Raw genomic sequence first — 20,994 nt, forward strand, 5'->3', positions numbered from 1 at the left:
TTGCAAGGGGTGGGTGGGTGTGTGTGTTTTGGGGATTTGTGGGTAGAGTCTAGAGAAAAGGAGCCATAGTTTCAGAAATCATGTGGAAGCAATTGTCAAAAACTGTAATTGGGGTTGGACCCCGTGAAGATCAGCTAACGTTATGACATTAGCTAATGGGGATCCTAATACAAATTCAAATTCTTGAGTATTTCAAAATATACCAGTATACTGCATAAACGGTATACCGCCAAAGCCAGACATAATCGTGGCTATGTCTCTGCTCATGCTGCTGTTTATATCATTTGTTTTTAGAACGAACTGAAGGAGTAGTAGAATGAGATTGTGAAAGAGACCAAGAAGTGGTCACATGGGAACTAATCACTTCTTTCAGTCAGTTCTATTCACTGTAAGTTTCACTTGTCTTCAGTAGTCCTATATACTTGGTGGAGAATATTGAGATGACCTCAGATGTACTGTATGACTAATCGTTATCTCACACTAGTCTGGTTCCAAGAAATGTTCCTCCTTCAACCATGTCCTCTGAAGAGTTAATATACCCTACATAGGGATTTACTGTATATAGTTACATATAACTAGACCATAACTAGACATTCCAGTAAACGTCCCAACTAAGTATTCATTACACTAAGTATCACATCCTTGAAGGTCACAACCGTTTAATTAGCATATTCCTTGGTGATATATATGGTGACATTTGACTGGAAATGTATGTCCCCCTAATTGATTCCTGTCTTGTTCCAGCAACTACTCCTTCCTCATTGGTGTACTTTCAGCGTTCCTTGTGTCTGCATGTTACTGTGTGTCATCCATAAAGACATACCACATGTAGCTACTATATTATTAACACAAACCTAAAATGTGACATTCCAGTTGTATAGTTATGCTTTCTCTGGCCCTTTTAATTCCAGCACACAAGTGTAATATTTACATGAGAGCCTAATCTAAATAGCACAACTGAGGACTTCAACACACAGAAACCTATTCTATCAGTGGTCTGTCCAAGTGCATGTCTCTGACTCCCCACTCGAGGTCCATAGTCTGCATGTTGGTCATGTTTCATTTTTACCCTGCCTATAGTATGCTGCTCCTCCATCTCCCTCTTTCCCTTCTCTTCTCCTATTTTCTCTGTCCACTCTCTCCCCAGATGCATTTGCAAATGCTCCACACGGCTCTCTTTTACAGCACTGTATGTGTAGCTATATGGCTGCCTGTCTACAATAGAGCGCAAATTAAATTGCTATGTGTATGCTGGTATTTTACAGTGTTTTGCAATGTATTACTGTGAGCTGTTTGACCGCTGGCACTGAGTCTATAGTTGATTTTCGACTGGTTGCCAGGTTGATTCCAAAGTCTACTTCCTGAAGCTGTGTGCGTGCGAAGGAAGACTGGTGGGAGTTTCACTCAAAACTGTTTTGCCCCTCTTGACTTCAGGCTGCTCAAACTACAGAGAAACCAGATCCAAGCCAGACAGTGTGGATTTAGAATTAAACCGGCTCAAACAGTAACCCTACATAGAATGGTATTGGAGGAAAACCAGTCTACAAACATGGACCAGTTCATTTTAACGAAGTCACATCTACCAGTCGTCGTGAGCTGAAAGCCACAAGGTGTTCTAGACTACCTAGCTAACCCAGGTAATGACATGAAATCGTGAAAATGAGCATGAAAACAAAGCAGTGTCCGTTGATTTAACTTTTTACACCCAAGGGCACTCTGTACCACTATGGCAGTACATTGGCAGTGCATACCTACACTGCTTGCTGAGGAGTTAAAGGATAACATCATATCCTTTGCTAATATGACATGTACACAGAGTACTACACTGTTGTAACACTATAGAGCTTTGATATGAACAGCCACAGGACAGCCAAGTGGCTTGAGTCATGAGATGTATCCTTAGTTGGGTTACAAGGGAGTAGTACTTCTCTGAAAATACTGTTTTTTAATCCACATGATTATGCTCACAAAGACTCAAAAGAGGAACGTAGGGTAGTTATGACACAAAGCTCATAAGAAAACCACTGTGTGGAAATTCTTGAAGGAATTCTGTGGGATTTCATGGCTGCTTGGGGGATTATGATGCAGGCTAATTCTGCCTCCCTCTTTGGCATGCTAACTCATACCATTTGTAGCTCTGCTCCTCTAATTGTTTGTTCTGAATTAGCCTTTCTGATACTGTCCATTGGTCCTGTTGCATTATGCAAGACATGGATTCCACAAAATCTAGTGGAAGAACAAGAGGTGTCATAATCCCAGAAACTACATGAAATTCTTTAAAAAGCAACTGAAGAGGACGGCTGTCGCTGTACAATGGTGACCCCTGACCATGACCCCACTCCCTGCGGTTGTCTCAGGGCGAGTTGGGATATGCAAAACAAAAAACACTTGTGTGTAACAGGACAAATATATAAGCACCCCCAGACTATTGTAATTCTAAAATTGGGCCAGTGCTGTCTGAGATATCGCATGTGACTAACCTACTAATGGTCGGAAACAGATCCACAGTCCCCTCCCTGATTTTATCGCAGGGCACAATTAGTAGTTAGTGTAGCTTTGGGGGCATATGAGCAACATTGTCAGGCCTTTTGTGGTTCGTAACAACGTCAAGGTCACAAAAAGCGTGCCATGGTCCTCTGCTGCATATCCAGTCAGCTGTGCTAACACTCAGTTCTGAGAGCTCACAGACCTCATCACGGTGTTGTTTCCTCTCCTCTATGATGCTCCTGGTCTCTCTTCCAGTAGGGGTTCTATATCACTCTATCAGCAAAACCCACCTCAACCTTTTTGGCTCAGATATGGAAGGCTCTTGCAGGAGTAGGGATCTGGTTGGCCTCATTACCCAGGGAATAATATATATAATAATATAATAATAATAATATATGCCATTTAGCAGACGCTTCTATCCAAAGCGACTTACAGTCACGTGTGCATACATTCTACGTATGGGTGGTCCCGGGGATCGAACCCACTACCCTGGCGTTACAAGCGCCATGCTCTACCAACTGAGCTACACAGGACCCCTAGGACTGCATCTCAATGGCCTGATCCGTGTCTGTCTATATCAGCCAGAAAATCAAACGCATGTGAAGGAGCAGGGTGGATGGACACTATTAGTGGAGGGGAAGGAAATGCCAGCGCACCAGATTTAGAACACTCCCTCTCAGGGAATTAATATGTCATGTGAATCTGATCCCATTGATTTCTGTCTGATTTTCTCATTTTTCTCTCGCTGGCTTGTATTGCTCTCACTCTCACACAGTTTGCGGAACAGGAGAGGGATTTTCTTCGGAGTCTTTCACAACAGTCTCTCTTCCCTCTGTGATGTTTTAATGAAGGGCTTTATTTCAGCATTAGCGCGGCGCGTGACAGTGGGTAGCTTCCACTTCCTCTGTATTTCCTGTCTCTTTGGCAATCGCTGCCCACAGCTGTGTCTACTTCTTGTTTTCAGGATATGTGTTGTGTAAGAGTGTGCTGTGTGAATTTATGTCTGTATTTCATAATTATAATCCTGACTGTGTCTATGTTTTACAGGAGGCTGCTGGATGAGTGGTCACCATGTCTCCCTTCTTACGCATCGCCTTTAATGCGTTTGATGTGGGCGTCTTGCCACCCCTGACTGACGCTCCCTTCTGTGCAATTAAGATGAAGGAGTCCCTCAGCACTGGTCAGTAGCATTACCCATTGGGTACTACTCAGTGGTGGGGAAAAAGTACCCAATTGTCATACTTGAGTAAAAGTAAAGATACCTTAATAGAAAATTACTCAAGTAAATGTGAAAGCCACCAACTAAAGTACTACTTGAGTAAAAGTCTAAAAGTATTTGGTTTTAAATATACTCAAGTATCAAAAGTAAATGTTATTGCTAAAAGATACTTAAGTATTAGAAATTAAAGTATAAATGATTTCAAATTCCTTATTAAGCAAACGAAAAGATACCATTTTCTTGTTTTTCTACATTTACGGATAGCCAGGGGCACACTCCAACACTCAGACATCATTTACAAACAAAGCATGTGTGTTTAGTGAGTCCGCCAGATCAGAGGCAGTAGGGATGACCAGTGATGTTCTCTTGATAAGTGTGTGAATTGGACAATTTTCCTGTCCTGCTAAGCATAAAAATACCTTTGGGTGTCAGGGAAAATGTAAGGAAGTAAAAGTACATTACATTATTTTATTTAGGAATGTAGTGAAGTAAAAGTTGTCAAAAATGTAAATAGTTTAGTACAGATACCCCAAAAACACACACACCACACACACACACACACACACACACACACACACACACACACACACACACACACACACACACACACACACACACACACTCTTTTCTCTCTCCCTCCCTTTCACACATATACAAACACACTTTGTCATGCACATGTGTAAGCTGTGGTGGTGGTGGTGTAACCTCTTTCTCTTTCTCTCCAGAGCGGGGGAAGACCCTAGTCCAGAGGAAACCCACTATGTACCCTGCCTGGAAGTCCACTTTCGATGCCCACATCTACGAGGGCCGTGTCCTCCAAGTGGTTCTGATGAAGACCGCAGAGGAGCCATTGGCCGAGGCCACGGTGGGCGTGTCCGTACTGGCTGAGCGCTGTAAGAAGGGCAACGGCTGTGCTGAATTCTGGGTAGACTTGCAGCCTTCTGGGAAGGTTCAGATGGTCGTCCAGTTCTTTGTGGAGGACACAGACACAGCAGGTAGTAAGCCAAACAAACAGGCTCTCAATCTAGCATTTATTGTAACTCTGTCGCTCTCTGTACTCTCCAGCACTCAAACACACTGGCTACAGAGAGTAAACAGTGGCCTCCAGGCTGCCAGGCCAGCTTGTTACATGGCGCTCAGCCTAGCAGCCATACAGGCCCTGGAAGGAAGATTGTGTGTATCTAGGAGCTGGCATAGGACCCAGACCCAGGGGGAATCTGTATGTTAGTGTCCCAGTCAGGCTTTACCTGCTCTGGGTCGGCCCAGGGTAGGAGAGGGGGTAGGCTGGAGCAGCATCCATCATACCCCCCTCTCTCTGCAGCTTTCCTGAAAAGCATGTGTCCAGTGTTGGCAGGTGGGAGCATCTCCTCTCTAAACATACACACCAGTCAAAGGAATGAGATGGCAAGGAGGTAATGTGTAAGTCTCCAATTTTCTCATTAGTCTCCTGTTTTTTACTCTATCTTCCCAGCGGTGTCCTCTTCCCTTACCCTCTTTTGTGTCTTCTCACAGTCCTCATTTCAGTTTTATTTTCTTTGTTTACCTCTCTCACGCCTCTCTTTGTTTTCTTTCCATGACCTTTGACCGAGTCCCCTTGGCTTGTGTCAAATATGGTGAATAAATAAGATTGTTTACTCAGGCCATTCACTAATGACAAGAATTGTCATGGTTCCTGTCTGTGTAAGTGGACTTTCCCTCTCTTGAGTGAAACCAGGGTCTCATTTGCAAGGGGGCTCCCATGAACATACAATACATAATAACAATACATACAACAAGATTATTCAAAACAAACACCTTTCATGTATCACCTCCCTTAAACTCCATCTAATCTTTCCGGCGTGATCTGACGGTTTCTCCATAATATCTAGCATGCTCAATTGAAAGAGGGAACAGCTGAATCTGCTGTACTTAGTGTCCTCGCCCCACCCTGAAAAATGAGTTAGTGGGATGTATCGCTCTGGGACCCCCCCTCTGTGGGCCGGGGACAAGTAGATCAGAGTGGCCCTCCCCGATCAGCAAAAGATTTGGTAGCAGAGTTTCTCGCTTTTCTCTTCTGTCTCTGGTTTGCATCAGCTACAGCCACATTTTGCAGAAAGCCATTCTCACTGTTTACTCTGAAAGTCCAAAAATTGTGACCTGACCTCATTCTTTAGATGACTTTTCCTTAATCTTCCTCAATTTGATGATTTGATGTTTAAAGGGATTCTCCAGTACTTTTGCATCATTTTTAGCCAGTAGTTCTGAAAGTAGCTCTCACGAGCCAAACGTGTCCCCTGAAAATGTAATATTTTATGTCACATATGTGCACCTAAAGTCATTGCGCTCTCTCTCACTCTGCTGTGTTTTTTGCAGTAGTGTAAAGTACTTAAGTATTACTTAAGTAGTTTTTTTGTGTATTTGTATTTTACTTCACTGCATTCCTGTAATAATTTACTTTTTACTCCATACATTTTCTCTGACACCCAAATGTACTCGTTACATTTTGAATGTTTAGCAGGACAGGAAAATGGTCCAATTCACACACTTATCAAGAGAACATCTCTGGTCATATTTCCTCTGATCTGGCACTAACTAAATACACATGCTTTGTTTGTAAATTATGTTTGAGTGTGCCCCTGACTATCTGTACATTTAAAAAACACAAATTGTGTGGTTTGCTTAATATAAGAAATGTAAAATGATTCTTACTTTTGATACTTAAGTGTATTTTAACAATTACATTTACTTAAGTATATTTAAAACCAAATACTTTTAGACTTTTACTCAAGTATTTTACTGGGTGACTCAGTTTCACTTGAGTCATTTTCTATTGTTACAAACTCTTAATTTTCACCAAGGTACCATTTTTAGCTCACAATGTAACACACTATCTAATAATATCACCCACAGCAGACACAATGGTACATGATTGAGTACATCAAATAATTAATTGTAATAGTGTTATGTGTCCCGAGCAGTGTTTAAGTCGAACGTGAAGGGGCGTGAAGAGGAGGATGGGGCGATGACACTGACCCGAAGGAGAGGAGCCATGAAACAGGCCAAGGTCCATTTCATCAAGAACCATGAGTTCACAGCCACTTTCTTCGGACAGCCCACCTTCTGCTCTGTCTGCCGGGAGTTTGTCTGGTGAGAGACTCAGACCACCCCATCCAAACACCACCGTGACCATCATACTGACCATGACAAAGACCGTTGAGCTTTCAACCTGTTTTACAAGTGTGTCGGTTTGCTACACAACGGTATTATGCTTTGGTTTAGCAGTTAACCACAGTACAGAGACAGTCGACTGATTACCCCAAAACCAGCCCCCCATGGGGTCTCTAAGTAGACCAATTAACAGCTCTAATTGACCCATAACTGGAGCAGTCTGTCCAACAATAACAGTAAGACTGGCTGGCAGCGCCTGTTCTGTGAGCTGTGTGAGTCGCTGTCTGAGACGCTGTCTGGGGAAAACCCACAGGGTGTTGCTGCAATGTTCCAACAATGTCAGCACAATTACCAGTGCAGGGCTGCCCCCTTCCTGCCAGAGAAGAAAGTTGTTATTGGTGCCTTATGGTGACAGGTTGAGGAATGACCAATGTCCCTAGTGTGTGTGGATGGTGTAGTTTGTGCAAAAGATGAATGAATGTCTCTCCTCTCATTCTGTTAAACTACCATTGTTTATTGTCACTGTCAATAGTAAGAATATCTCAATATAAACTATCTGTCTGTATGCCTTTTGGGAAAAGTGCACAAAGATGAGTCATTTATTGTATGAATCTTCACCCAGTTTTTCTTTCCAAACAGGGGATTCAACAAGCAAGGCTACAAGTGCAGACGTGAGTGTCTCTGACCTCTTGCCGTTAAAATCTTTCACTATATGGAAGTTGTTTTGGTGCTTGGAGTGAAAAATCCAAAGCGTTCACTCTGCAATAATTTACTCCCAAAAATAGTCACAAATTTATCATATCAATAAGTGAATATCTTAACTAGCAGCTTTTCCTAATGTGGCTTAATCTCTGTCTCAGAATGCAACGCCGCCATCCACAAGAAATGTATTGACAAAATCATTGGGAGGTGCACAGGAACAGCAGCCAACAGCAGAGAGACTATGGTGAGCAACATGACCTCACCTCCCAAAACACATAAAAAACCTGAATATAATACTGTGTGGCCAATTGGCACCATGTAACCTGCTGTAGATGGTGTTTGAAGGTCAGTTTTCTATGGAGTGATTCCCTTGATTTTATATTTTGACTAGGGTCCTAATTTTTCCATATTGTTTTCTCTGATCGCATCGGAGTCATGCAGCTGTGCGAACTGTGCCACGTTATTCTACACCCCACAATAGGCAAGACGAGACACTTTCAGGGAGGTCAAATCAACAGCTATCAGAGACCAGGAGAACTGTGTCTGGCAAATCAATTTGCTTGTGTTTAAAACTGAACAGTGGTGCTTCATTCCAGCTGTAATTTAGCTCAAAATTCAAATGGCGCTCGCACATCTGAACTCTGACGAAGGCTCTGAGGCCGATACTTAAAGCTTATTAAATAGCAGTGATACTATCAAGAGCAGTGTGCGGGTGCCTTCTTTTTTCTCATGTTATTCAGCTGTAATTTAGCTAGCACGGGACCATAGTAGCCAGTATGGTGCCATTGGATTCAGCATGGGACAGTTATTACCAGTAGTGGAGCACTTTTGACTAGTGTTGTAGTCATGGAGTACTAGAAAGACTTGGAGTATTACCAGTAGTGGAGCACTTTTGACTAGTGTTTTAGTCATGGAGTACTAGAAAGACTTGGAGTATTACCAGTAGTGGGATCAGCTCTATAGCACCTGTGGCAGTTAGGTTAGAGAGGCCTTCTCTTCAGGGGTTAGAGGTGAACCTGTTCCCTGTCTGCAGCCTGTATGGGAACAGTACAGGTGGAGTGGTTGGCAAGTCAGTGCTGAGAGGGTGGAGTCGGTCCACTAGTTATCGGTGTAGGTGTGTGCCCCTGTCCCCTCTCTCTTGTTCCCTGTGGGGCACCATGAGGAGGTTCAGAAGGGCTGTGAGGCCCCACAGACACCCATTCTTTTTTTTCTTTTTTTGGGGGGGGGGTCAGTGCCCATGGGTACTATGGACTAGCTCATTGATGATGGGAGCTCTGTGTATCCACAGTTCCAGAAGGAGCGTTTTAAGATCGACATGCCACATCGCTTTAAGATCCACAACTACATGAGCCCTACCTTCTGTGACCACTGTGGCAGTATGCTCTGGGGAATGGTCAAGCAGGGCCTCAAGTGTGAAGGTAGGTGTGAGGCCTCCATCTCTGTCTCTGTGTCTCTCTCTCATTTCAATATAAGGTGCTTTCTGGAAACACACATTGTCAAATGGATAAAACATTTACAGTTACATTACACTGACAAAAGTTCCAAAAGAATAAAGACATTTCAAATGTCATATGTCTATATACAGTGTTGTTACAATGAGCAAAGAGTTAAAGTACAAACGGGAAAACAAATGTATTTGCAATGGTGTTTGATAGAGAACAATCTTCAATCCACCCAATATTTTAACTCTGCCTCTTAAATCTTTCCCTTCATTTTCTCCCAGCTACTGTCTTACTCTTCTCTCTTCTCTCCTGTTAGACTGTGGCATGAACTCCCATCACAAATGTGAGAAGAAAGTGGGAAATCTCTGTGGAATCAACCAGAAACTCCTGGCTGAGGCCCTCAACCAAGTTAGCCAAGTGAGAAAGACAGAGACACCTGGTCATGCCCACATTCAAACATACTAATTTATTTTATGGAGCCATGAATGCACATTCATAACCCTATTGTAATAGCATTATACCTCTTCAGAAATCCACAAGACGGTCTGAATCCAACAACTCTGAGTCAACGGACATTGGAATCTACCAGGACTTCAACAAAAGCCCAGGAGCGGACCCTAGTGGTAAGCAGCTGTCACTGCTGCAGTTGAGAGCACATGTTATTCTGCAGTAAACAATATTTTGGTCCTTAACAATGTAGGTCTTTAGTTCTCTTTCGTTTTTTGTGGGTACTTACGTGTGTATGCATCTATTGACATTATGCCCGTCTCTTTGTGCGTGTGTGTTCAACAGAAGGCTATGAGAAGCTGTGGGAGGGAGGTAAGGGCCCTGCCCCAGCCAGCATCACCCCCAAGACCCGCCTCACCATTGACAGCTTTGTGTTCCACAAGGTGCTGGGCAAGGGCAGCTTTGGCAAGGTACAGTACAACCACTGCTACATTCCTCATGCTCATGCCACTGACACCCATGCACACAGACTCAATGGCCTTCAAACACATCACTTGCTAGCACTGCTTTGTCTAAAAGGTTCCAGGGCACTCTTCAACTGCTGAGAGCTAACTTACTGTAGTGGTTTAGTTAGTATGTGACCCGTGTTATTATCTGTTGTTGGAGTAGCTACAGTGCATCCGGAAACTATTCAGACCCTTTGACATTTTCCACATTTTGTTACATTACAACCTTATTCTAAAATGGTTTCCATAAGAACATTTTCTCATCAATCTATACAAAATACCCCATAACCTTATTTACATAAGTATTCAGATGCTTTGCTATGAGCCTCGAAATTGAGCTCAGGTGCATCCTGTTTTCATTGATCATCCTTGATGTTTCTACAACTTGATTGGAGTCCACCAAAAACCAAGCCATGAGGTTGAAGGAATTGTCTGTAGAGCTTTGAGACAGGATTGTGTCGAGGCACAGATCTGGGGAAGGGTACCAAAACGTTTCTGCAGCATTTGAAGGTCCGCAAGAACACAGTGGCCTCCATCATTCTTAAATGGAAGAAGTTTGGAACCACCAAGACTCTTCTTAGAGCTGGCCTCCCGGCCAAACTGAGCAATCTGGGGAGAAGGGCCTTGGTCAGGGAGAAGACCAAATAAAACGATGCTCACTCTGAAAAAGCTTCAGAGTTCCTCTGTAGAGATGGGAGAACCTTCCAGAAGGACAACGATCTCTGCAGCACTCCACCTATCAGGCCTTTATGGTAGAGTGGCCAGACGGAAGCCACTCTTCAGTAAAAAGCACATGACAGCCCGCTTGGATTTTGCCAAAAGGCACCTAAAGACTCTGACAATGAGAAACAAGATTCTCTGGTCTGATGAAACTATTTGCCTTGAATGCCAAGCATCACGCCTGGAGGAAACCTGGCACCATCCCTACGGTGAAGCATAGTGTGGCAGCATCATTTTGTGGGAATTATTTTCAGCTGCAGTTACTGGGAGACTAGTCAGGATCGAGGGAAAGATGAACGGGGCAAAGTACAGAGAGATCTTTGATGAAAATCTGCTCCAGAACGCACAGAACCTCAGACTGGGGGCGAAGGTTCACCTTCCAACAGGACAGCGACCCTAAGCACACAGCCAAGACTAATGCAGGAGTGACTTTGGAACAAGTCTCTGAATGTTCTTGAGTGGCCCAGCCACAGCCTGGACTTGAACCCCATCGAACGTCTCTGGAGAAACATGAAAATAGCTGTGCCTCAACACTCCCCATCCATCCTGACAGAGCTTGAAAGTATCTGCAGAGAAGAATGGGAGAAACTCCCATGTCAAGTTTGTAGTGTCATACCCAAGAAGACTCGAGGCTGTAATCGCTGCTGAAGGTGCTTCAACAAAGTACTGAGTAAAGGGTCTGAATACTTATATAAATGTGTTATTTCATTTTTAATGTTTAATTAAATAGCCAATACATCTCAATTCATTGTGGGATGTGTGTAGATTGATGGAGGGGCGGGGGGGGGACAAATGAATCAATTTTAGAATAAGGCTGTAACCTAACAAAATGGCCTGCTCTGGTCTGATAGTTTAGTATGTTCAACATGAGTATTGGCTGTGTTGTATCACCTCTCCTGTGTGGCGCTCCAGGTCCTGCTGGCTGAGCTGAGGGGGCGAGGACAGTACTTTGCTGTGAAGGCCCTGAAGAAAGATGTGGTTCTGATGGATGATGATGTGGAGTGTACCATGGTGGAGAAGAGAGTCCTGGCCCTGGCCTGGGACAACCCCTTCCTCACACACCTCTACTCCACCTTCCAGACCAGGGTGAGACCCCTACCCCTCTCCAAAGCTTTATCTTTCATTAGGATTTACCGTCATCCATCACTACCTCGACACACACACAGCACTCCAGGAACAATTGTTCATCAGACTGATGTGTGTCACTCGACTTGGGTGTTTAGACTGTAGTTTAACTGATAGGTGTGTGTGTGTGTGTGTGTGTGTGTGTGTGTGTGTGTGTGTGTGTGTGTGTGTGTGTGTGTGTGTGTGTGTGTGTGTGTGTGTGTGTGTGTGTGTGTGTGTGTGTGTGTGTGTGTGTGTGTGTGTGTGTGTGTGTGTGTGTGTGTGTGTGTGTGTTACCAGGAACACCTGTTTTTCGTGATGGAGTACCTGAATGGAGGAGACCTGATGTACCACATACAGGATAAGGGTCGCTTTGACCTCTACAGAGCCACGTAAGTGACAGACTACAGTGTTAACTCACTATCCACCAGACGCGCAGTAGCTATTTACTTAGAACTCACCCACGACAGTTTCATAGCCGGTTAACATTTACATTACATTTAAGTCATTTAGCAGACGCTCTTATCCAGAGTGACTTACAAATTGGTGCATTCACCTTATGACATCAGTGGAACAGTCACTTTACAATAGTGCATCTAAATCTTAAAGGGGGGGGGTGAGAAGGATTACTTATCCTATCCTAGGTATTCCTTAAAGAGGTGGGGTTTCAGGTGTCTCCGGAAGGTGGTGATTGACTCCGCTGTCCTGGCGTCGTGAGGGAGTTTGTTCCACCATTGGGGGGCCAGAGCAGCGAACAGTTTTGAGCGGGAACTGTACTTCCTCAGTGGTAGGGAGGCGAGCAGGCCAGAGGTGGATGAACGCAGTGCCCTTGTTTGGGTGTAGGGCCTGATCAGAGCCTGGAGGTACTGAGGTGCTGTTCCCCTCACAGCTCCGTAGGCAAGCACCATGGTCTTGTAGCGGATGCGAGCTTCAACTGGAAGCCAGTGGAGAGAGCGGAGGAGAGAGAGTTAGCTTTAGCAGTGCGGAGCGCCTCCGTGATACAGAGAAGAGCAGTCTCAGTTGAATGACTAGTCTTGAAACCTGACTGATTTGGATCAAGAAGGTCATTCTGAGAGAGATAGCGGGAGAGCTGGCCAAGGACGGCACGTTCAAGAGTTTTGGAGAGAAAAGAAAGAAGGGATACTGGTCTGTAGTTGTTGACATCGGAGGGATCGAGTGTAGGTTTTTTCAGAAGGGGTGCAACTCTCGCTCTCTTGAAGACGGAAGGGACGTAGCCAGCGGTCAGGGATGAGTTGATGAGCGAGGTGAGGTAAGGGAGAAGGTCTCCGGAAATGGTCTGGAGAAGAGAGGAGGGGATAGGGCAGGTTGTTGGGCGGCCGGCCGTCACAAGACGCGAGATTTCATCTAGAGAGAGAGGGGAGAAAGAGGTCAGAGCACAGGGTAGGGCAGTGTGAGCAGAACCAGCGGTGTCGTTTGACTTAGCAAACGTGGATCGGATGTCGTCGACCTTCTTTTCAAAACGGTTGACGAAGTCATCTGCAGAGAGGGAGGAGGGGGGGAGGGGGAGGAGGATTCAGGAGGGAGGAGAAGGTGCCAAAGAGCTTCCTAGGGTTAGAGGCAGATGCTTGGAATTTAGAGTGGTAGAAAGTGGCTTTAGCAGCAGAGACGGAGGAGGAAAATGTAGAGAGGAGGGAGTGAAAGGATGCCAGGTCCGCAGGGAGGCGAGTTTTCCTCCATTTCCGCTCGGCTGCCCGGAGCCCTGTTCTGTGAGCTCGCAATGAGTCGTCGAGCCACGGAGCGGGAGGGGAGGACCGAGCCGGCCTGGAGGATAGGGGACATAGAGAGTCAAAGGATGCAGAAAGGGAGGAGAGGAGGGTTGAGGAGGCAGAATCAGGAGATAGGTTGGAGAAGGTTTGAGCAGAGGGAAGAGATGATAGGATGGAAGAGGAGAGAGTAGCGGGGGAGAGAGAGCGAAGGTTGGGACGGCGCGATACCATCCGAGTAGGGGCAGTGTGGGAGGTGTTGGATGAGAGCGAGAGGGAAAAGGATACAAGGTAGTGGTCGGAGACTTGGAGGGGAGTTGCAATGAGGTTAGTGGAAGAACAGCATCTAGTAAAGATGAGGTCGAGCGTATTGCCTGCCTTGTGAGTAGGGGGGAAGGTGAGAGGGTGAGGTCAAAAGAGGAGAGGAGTGGAAAGAAGGAGGCAGAGAGGAATGAGTCAAAGGTAGACGTGGGGAGGTTAAAGTCGCCCAGAACTGTGAGAGGTGAGCCGTCCTCAGGAAAGGAGCTTATCAAGGCATCAAGCTCATTGATGAACTCTCCGAGGCAACCTGGAGGGCGATAAATGATAAGGATGTTAAGCTTGAAAGGGCTGGTAACTGTGACAGCATGGAATTCAAAGGAGGCGATAGACAGATGGGTAAGGGGAGAAAGAGAGAATGACCACTTGGGAGAGATGAGGATCCCGGTGCCACCACCCCGCTGACCAGAAGCTCTCGGGGTGTGCGAGAACACGTGGGCGGACGAAGAGAGAGCAGTAGGAGTAGCAGTGTTGTCTGTGGTGATCCATGTTTCCGTCAGTGCCAAGAAGTCGAGGGACTGGAGGGAGGCATAGGCTGAGATGAACTCTGCCTTGTTGGCCGCAGATCGGCAGTTCCAGAGGCTACCGGAGACCTGTAACTCCACGTGGGTCTTGCGCGCTGGGACCACCAGATTAGGGTGGCCGCGGCCACGCGGTGTGGAGCGTTTGTATGGTCTGTGCAGAGAGGAGAGAACAGGGATAGACAGACACATAGTTGACAGGCTACAGAAGAGGCTACGCTAATGCAAAGGAGATTGGAATGACAAGTGGACTACACGTCTCGAATGTTCAGAAAGTTAAGCTTACGTAGCAAGAATCTTATTGACTAAAATGATTAAAATGATACAGTACTGCTGAAGTAGGCTAGCTGGCAGTGGCTGCGTTGTTGACCTTGTAGGCTAGCTGGCAGTGGCTGCGTTGTTGACACTACACTAATCAAGTCGTTCCGTTGAGTGTAATAGTTTCTACAGTGCTGCTATTCGGGGGCTAGCTGGCTAGCTAGCAGTGTTGATTACGTTACGTTGCGTTAAAAGAACGACAATAGCTGGCTAGCTAACCTAGAAAATCGCTCTAGACTACACAATTATCTTTGATACAAAGACGGCTATGTAGCTAGCTATGTAGCTAGCTACGATCAAACAAATCAAACCGTTGTACTGTAATGAAATGAAATGAAAATGTGATACTACCTGTGAATGCGACCGGGTTGTTGAGTTCTATTCGGAAGACGTTGGCTAGCTAGCAGAGTCTCCTACGTTAAGGACGACAATTAGCTGGCTAGCTAACCTCGGTCAATTAAGATAATCACTCTAAGACTACACACTCTAAACTACACAATTATCTTGGATACGAAGACAGCAAAGACAGCTATGTAGCTAGCTAACACTACACTAATCAAGTCGTTCAGTTGAGTGTAATAGTTTCTACAGTGCTGCTAATCGGTGGATGTTTGCTAGCTGGCTAGCTGCTGGGCAGAGCAGTGAAGACTACGTTAGGACGACGAAATACGATAATTACGCAATTATCTTTGATACAAAGACGGCTATGTAGCTAGCTAAGAAGAAATTGCTAAGATTAGACAAATCAAACCGTTGTACTATAATGAAATGTAATGAAAAAGTTATACTACCTGCGGAGCGAAGTGCCGATGCGACCGCTCGCTCCAACCCGGAAGTAGTGGTTAAGGGCAGACTGTAGGCATTTCATGGGGATGATGCACCCAGAAGTTATTTGCCCTCTACCACTCTTCTCCCCCAGGTTCTACTCAGCCGAGATCATAATTGGACTGCAGTTTCTCCACTCAAAAGGAATCATTTACAGGTGAGGTCAATGAACTTTAATGGTCTCGTCTGGCCTTGCACTTGATTTCCCTTATTAATCCCTGTACTAGCGCTTAGTAGATGGACCCTCCCCTCCCAACCCTTCCCTGCTACAGGGACCTGAAGCTGGACAATGTGATGCTGGACAGAGACGGCCACATTAAGATTGCTGACTTTGGGATGTGCAAGGAGAACGTGTTTGGAGAGAATCGGGCCACTACTTTCTGTGGGACGCCAGACTACATCGCACCAGAGGTGTGTGACTGTGTCTGTGCATGATATGGTATTGTAGGATTCTGTTTTTATGTTGTTGTTTTTTTAACCTTTTATTTAACTAGGCAAGTCAGTTAAGAACAAATTCTTATTTTCATTGACGGCCTAGGAATAGTGGGTTAACTGCCTGTTCAGGTGCAGAATGACAGATTTGTACCTTGTCAGCTCTGGATTTCAACTTGCAACCTTTCGGTTACTAGTCCAACTCTCTAACCACTAGGCTCCCCTGCCGCCTCAGAACATGGCCAAGATGTTCAAATGTTCATAAATTACCAGCATGGCCCAATAATAATAAGGCAGAACAGTTGAAACTGGAGCAGCAGCACGGCCAGGTGGACTGGGGACAGCAAGGAGTCATCATGTCAGGTAGTCCTGAGGCATGGTCCTGGGGCTCAGGTCCTCCGAGAGAGAGAGAGAAAGAAAGAGAGAGAGCGAATTAGAGAGAGCACACTTAAATTCACACAGGACACCGAATAGGACAGGAGAAGTACTCCAGATATAACAAACTTATCTAACTATATCTGTCTATCCTCAGATCCTGCTGGGACAGAAGTACACCTTCTCCGTGGACTGGTGGTCGTTTGGGGTACTGGTGTATGAGATGCTGATTGGCCAGTCGCCGTTCCAGGGTGATGACGAGGATGAGCTGTTTGAGTCCATCAGGATGGACGTGCCTCACTACCCACGCTGGATCACCAAGGAGGCTAAGGACCTATTGGAGAAGGTGCAGCTGCTGCTCATTCTCTTCTCTCACTAATTCCCCACACAACCTTGACCTCCTTTTCACAACGTTGTGTGCCTGTAAGTCTGTGACAGTGGGTGGCAGATTGGTGTCCACTAGTAAACAATGCAATCAGTCTTGCAATTTCACCTGACTTTCATCAACACTAGCGTTTGCACACAGACATTCATACAGAGCCACACCTAGACTTAGAGATAGACAGGCATTGGAATTACACAATGTTGCCTGTGATTAAAATGTTATGTTCCCTTACGTATGGAAGCAATGTTTCCACACCCTTTTTTACCTTGCTATTATATCCCTCTCAATCCTGCCCATTTACACACATGCAGGCACAAAAACACACACCTTAAATCCAAGCTGGATGCTTGTCCCAATGCTGTTGCGTGTCTCTGTTCCCCATCCCTAGCTGTTTGAAAGAGACCCCAGTCGCAGGCTAGGTGTGGTGGACAACATCCGCGGCCACTCCTTCTTCAAGACCCTCAACTGGCCTGCCCTGGAGAAGAGAGAGGTGGACCCCCCCTTCAAACCTAAAGTGGTACGATCTGGATCTCTGGCTTATAATGGAACTGTGGCTAGTGAAACGCCCACACAAATGCTCTTTTCAGATTTTTTTACACCATATTAATTGTTTATTTGGTGTTGTATTGTGAATGGTGTCATTGGTCTCTTGTTGAACTAACAGCCCTTCTCTGCCAATCACAGAAAGGCCCCAATGACTGCAACAACTTTGACCGGGAGTTCCTGAGTGAGAAGCCCCGCCTCTCCCACACGGACAAGAACCTAATCGACTCTATGGACCAGACAGCCTTTGCAGGCTTCTCTTTCATCAACCTCAAGATGGAACACATTATGGACAAATGAAGCCACAACAAGATTCCCCCATCTCTTTGTTTCAACCGCACCATTATAAACGCATAGGAAAGGGAGGAGGGGGAAACCAGTGTTGCATTTATCTCTGTGGTGGTTCCTTCAATAATGGTGTCTTTCTTTTCCTTGGGATCAAACCTTGAATTAATCCATGTACTGTACTTTATGCCCCAACATACATCAACACACTCATTTACACACACCCCATAGTTCAGTTGTTTAGTATTGTCCATGCTGGGATGTCAGGGGTCAAATGTGGCTCTCTCACACCAGTGTGCTCTGCCTACTGTATGTCACTCTTTCCCGTCCCATCATTCACATCATTGTTTTGTGTGTGTGTTTTTACTGTCCTTGTGGGTACCAGAAGTCCTCACAAGGATAGTAAAACAAGGAAAATTCAGGCAAGTGAGGACATTTTGCTGGTCTTCACAAGGAAAAATGCTATTTTAGACTTAGGGATTAGGGTTATAATTAAGGTTGGGGCTAGGGGTTACGGTTAGGTATAGTTTGGGGTTAAGGTTAAATTTAGGGGTTAGGGAAAATAAGATTTTGGATGGCAATCAAGTTTTTTGGCCCCCACAAGGATCGCAATATAAAAGTGTGGGCATGCATGAATGAATATGTCGGGGTGACAGCATGAATCTCGAGTATATTTTAAAAGTTTTATAATGAAAAGAACGTTTACTTTTTCAGGTGCAAATTCAGTACCCTGTGGAAGGTACAATTAATTCAATTGAAAGGGTGATAAGAAAAACACAAATGATAGAACACCAAAGTTACAGGACCAGTAGAGGATGCACAGATGTATACAGGCATGGATAGTCTCACCTTTGTCTGCCCATCCACATGATATAAAACTAAGGATTTTAAAATGGTACTGCAGCTTCCCCACCCTCCAGAACAACAAACCAGAGCTACTCTGATCAAACCACAGCTACTCTGATTCAGATCTGCGTTACAGTAGTGTGAAATGGAGTGGGACATCATACTGGAAGGAGTCAATGTAATGGTACTCTGCAGTCATTCGTCTTGAAGGTTATGGGTGTGTGTTGGGGGGGATTCCTTTAGAAAAAAAGGATGGATAAATTGGGTCTTGTGTTACTTGAATGTAGGTCTTTTAAAAAGCAAATAATAATAATAATATGCTGTACGTTAAATTAAAATGATATGTGCATTGCCTTCGGAAAGTATTCACACCCCTTGACTTTTTCCACGTATTGGCATTACAGCCTGATTTTAAAATGTATTCAATTTAGATGTTTGGTCACTGGCCTACAAAAACAATAACCCATTATGTCAAAGTGGAATTGTTAAAAAAACAACCATTTTTACAGATTAATTCAAAATGAAAAGCTTATGTCTTGAGTCAATAAGTATTCAACCTAACCTTTTTCTTATGGCAAGCTGAAATCATTTCAGGAGTAAAAATGTGCTTTTCAAGTCCCAAGTTGCATGGACTCACTTTGTGTGCAATAATAGTGTTTTTAACACAGTCATAGAAAAAATACCATCTTTGTACCCCACACATACATCTGTAAGGGCCTTCAGTGAAGCAGTGAATTTCAAACCCAGATTCAACCTCAAGGACCAGGGAGGTTTTCCAATACCTTGTAAAGGGTAAAAATGGGTAAAAAAAATAATAATTGAAAGACGTATCAATACACCCAGTCACTACAAAGATAAAGGCATCTTTCCTAACTCCGTTGCCAGACAGAAAGGAAACCACTCAGGGGCCAATGGCGACTTTAAAACAGTTACAGAGTTTAATGGATGTGATAGGAGAAAACTGAGGATGGATCAACAACATTATAGTTACTCCACAATACTTACCTAATACACAAAGGGAAAGATGGAAGCCTGTACAGAATAAAAAAACATGGCAAAGCAATTAACTTCTTGTCCTGAATACAAAGTTTTTGTTTGGGGCAAATCTAATACAAAACATTTCTGAGTAACACTCTCCATATTTTCAAGCATAGTGGTGGCTGCATCATCTTATGGGTATATGTCTAATCGTTAAGGACTGGGGAGTTTAGAAATGGAATGGCGCTAAGCACAGGCTAAATCCTAGAGGAAAACCTGAATCAGTCAGCTTTCCACCAGACTCTGGAAGATAAATGCACCTTTCAGCAGGACAACCTAAAACATAAGACCACATAGACATTGGTTGCTTACCAACACAGTGAATGTTCCGGAGTGGCCAAGTTACAGTTTTAACTTAAATCTATGGCAGAATCTATGGCAACACCTGAAAATGGTTGTCTAGCAATGATCCACAACCAATTTGAAACAGCTTGAAGAATTTTTAATAGGGATAATGGGCAAATGTTGTACAGTCCAGGTGTGGCATGTTCATAGAGACTTACCCAGAAAAAGGCTCCGCTGTAATCGCTGCCAAAGGTTATTCTACAAAGTATTGACTCTGGGGTGTGAATACTTATGAACATTTTTGTACTTAATTTTCAATCCATTTGAAAACATTTCTAAAAAACATATTTTCACTTTGTCATTTTGTGTTGTGTGTAGATAGATGAGAAAAAATATTTAATCTATTTTCAATTCAGGCTGAAAGACAATGTGGAATAAGTCAAGGGGTATAAATACTTTCTGAAGGCACTGTATATTGCTCTAAATAGTTACAATATTTGGTGACTAAGGATATACTTTTTTTTACTGTCTTCATATTTTACATCTGATTATAAATAAACAGATATTTAACTCTAAATTGTTGTCCAGAAAATATCAATATTATAGTCTACTGATAATTAATTTTCCTTATATTCTCCTTGTAGGCTTAGTTAGTGGTTAGTTTAGTTTTTATTCCCTGGCATGATGTTTTCCCATTTTGCAAACATGTAGGCACTTTTTGACCCATTTGTTTTCAACAATTTCACTCCTCAGATGCACTTTCACAGGCGGGTGGCCTATTAACTGGCTACAATAGGACTTTGGCTACCCTGCCATCTAGCGGCCAGGTGCTACAATTACTATTCATCTCTTCATTGTGTCGGAGCCGCCAAGGCCGACGACATTCATTCAGTGCGCACCGGGAGTGTCCTCCGAGTCCGCTCTCTCTCTCTCTCTCTCTCTCTCTGGCATCACAATATAGCCTCACTGCACTCTTCTACGTTTGAAAAGTTGCATCATTACGACGTCGGACAACATTACAAGCCTTCTGAGGCTGACTTGCTCATGAAGTTTGCATGAATTAAGACGAGCCGTAAGGCATTTATAAGCATAGGACTGCATGTTATTCAATCCTATGCATCTCGGACACTAGTGAAATCTGAGACTTTATCATGAACTCGTTTTTTTCAACAACATAAAGTTACATAGGCCCATGTTATGTTTCAAAATTACACTATCCTCCTTTGTTTCATAGGTTATTATCATGTCTGTAGTTAGACCACATTTCTTTGTAAAGAAAGATCAAATCGACGTTGTAAAATTGGAAAGAAGTTAGGCTAGAAATG

The 20,994-nt window shown here is 44.2% G+C and overlaps 1 protein-coding gene across 2 annotated transcripts in view; it reads left to right on the forward strand.

Moving 5' to 3' along the window:
* LOC124002983 (protein kinase C delta type-like) overlaps positions 1-20,246 on the forward strand; it is a 37,778-nt gene extending 17,532 nt beyond the window's left edge. The window contains exons 2-18 of one of the 2 annotated variants that reach the window (XM_046310861.1): positions 1,435-1,637; positions 3,535-3,667; positions 4,432-4,701; positions 6,664-6,832; positions 7,493-7,524; positions 7,714-7,799; positions 8,844-8,973; positions 9,314-9,414; positions 9,527-9,620; positions 9,790-9,914; positions 11,583-11,756; positions 12,075-12,166; positions 15,575-15,637; positions 15,753-15,891; positions 16,445-16,633; positions 17,061-17,189; positions 17,357-20,246. In XM_046310861.1, coding sequence (XP_046166817.1) covers positions 3,559-3,667; positions 4,432-4,701; positions 6,664-6,832; positions 7,493-7,524; positions 7,714-7,799; positions 8,844-8,973; positions 9,314-9,414; positions 9,527-9,620; positions 9,790-9,914; positions 11,583-11,756; positions 12,075-12,166; positions 15,575-15,637; positions 15,753-15,891; positions 16,445-16,633; positions 17,061-17,189; positions 17,357-17,515 — 2,061 coding nt within the window. In that variant the 5' untranslated portion in view covers positions 1,435-1,637; positions 3,535-3,558 and the 3' untranslated portion in view covers positions 17,516-20,246. The remainder of the gene's footprint in view (positions 1-1,434; positions 1,638-3,534; positions 3,668-4,431; positions 4,702-6,663; positions 6,833-7,492; positions 7,525-7,713; positions 7,800-8,843; positions 8,974-9,313; positions 9,415-9,526; positions 9,621-9,789; positions 9,915-11,582; positions 11,757-12,074; positions 12,167-15,574; positions 15,638-15,752; positions 15,892-16,444; positions 16,634-17,060; positions 17,190-17,356) is intronic. The other variant, XM_046310860.1, reaches the window with a different exon arrangement.
* The last annotated feature ends 748 nt before the right edge of the window (positions 20,247-20,994 follow it).

Source organism: Oncorhynchus gorbuscha, linkage group LG18 (genome assembly GCF_021184085.1).
Source record: "Oncorhynchus gorbuscha isolate QuinsamMale2020 ecotype Even-year linkage group LG18, OgorEven_v1.0, whole genome shotgun sequence".
NCBI lineage: Eukaryota > Metazoa > Chordata > Actinopteri > Salmoniformes > Salmonidae > Oncorhynchus > Oncorhynchus gorbuscha.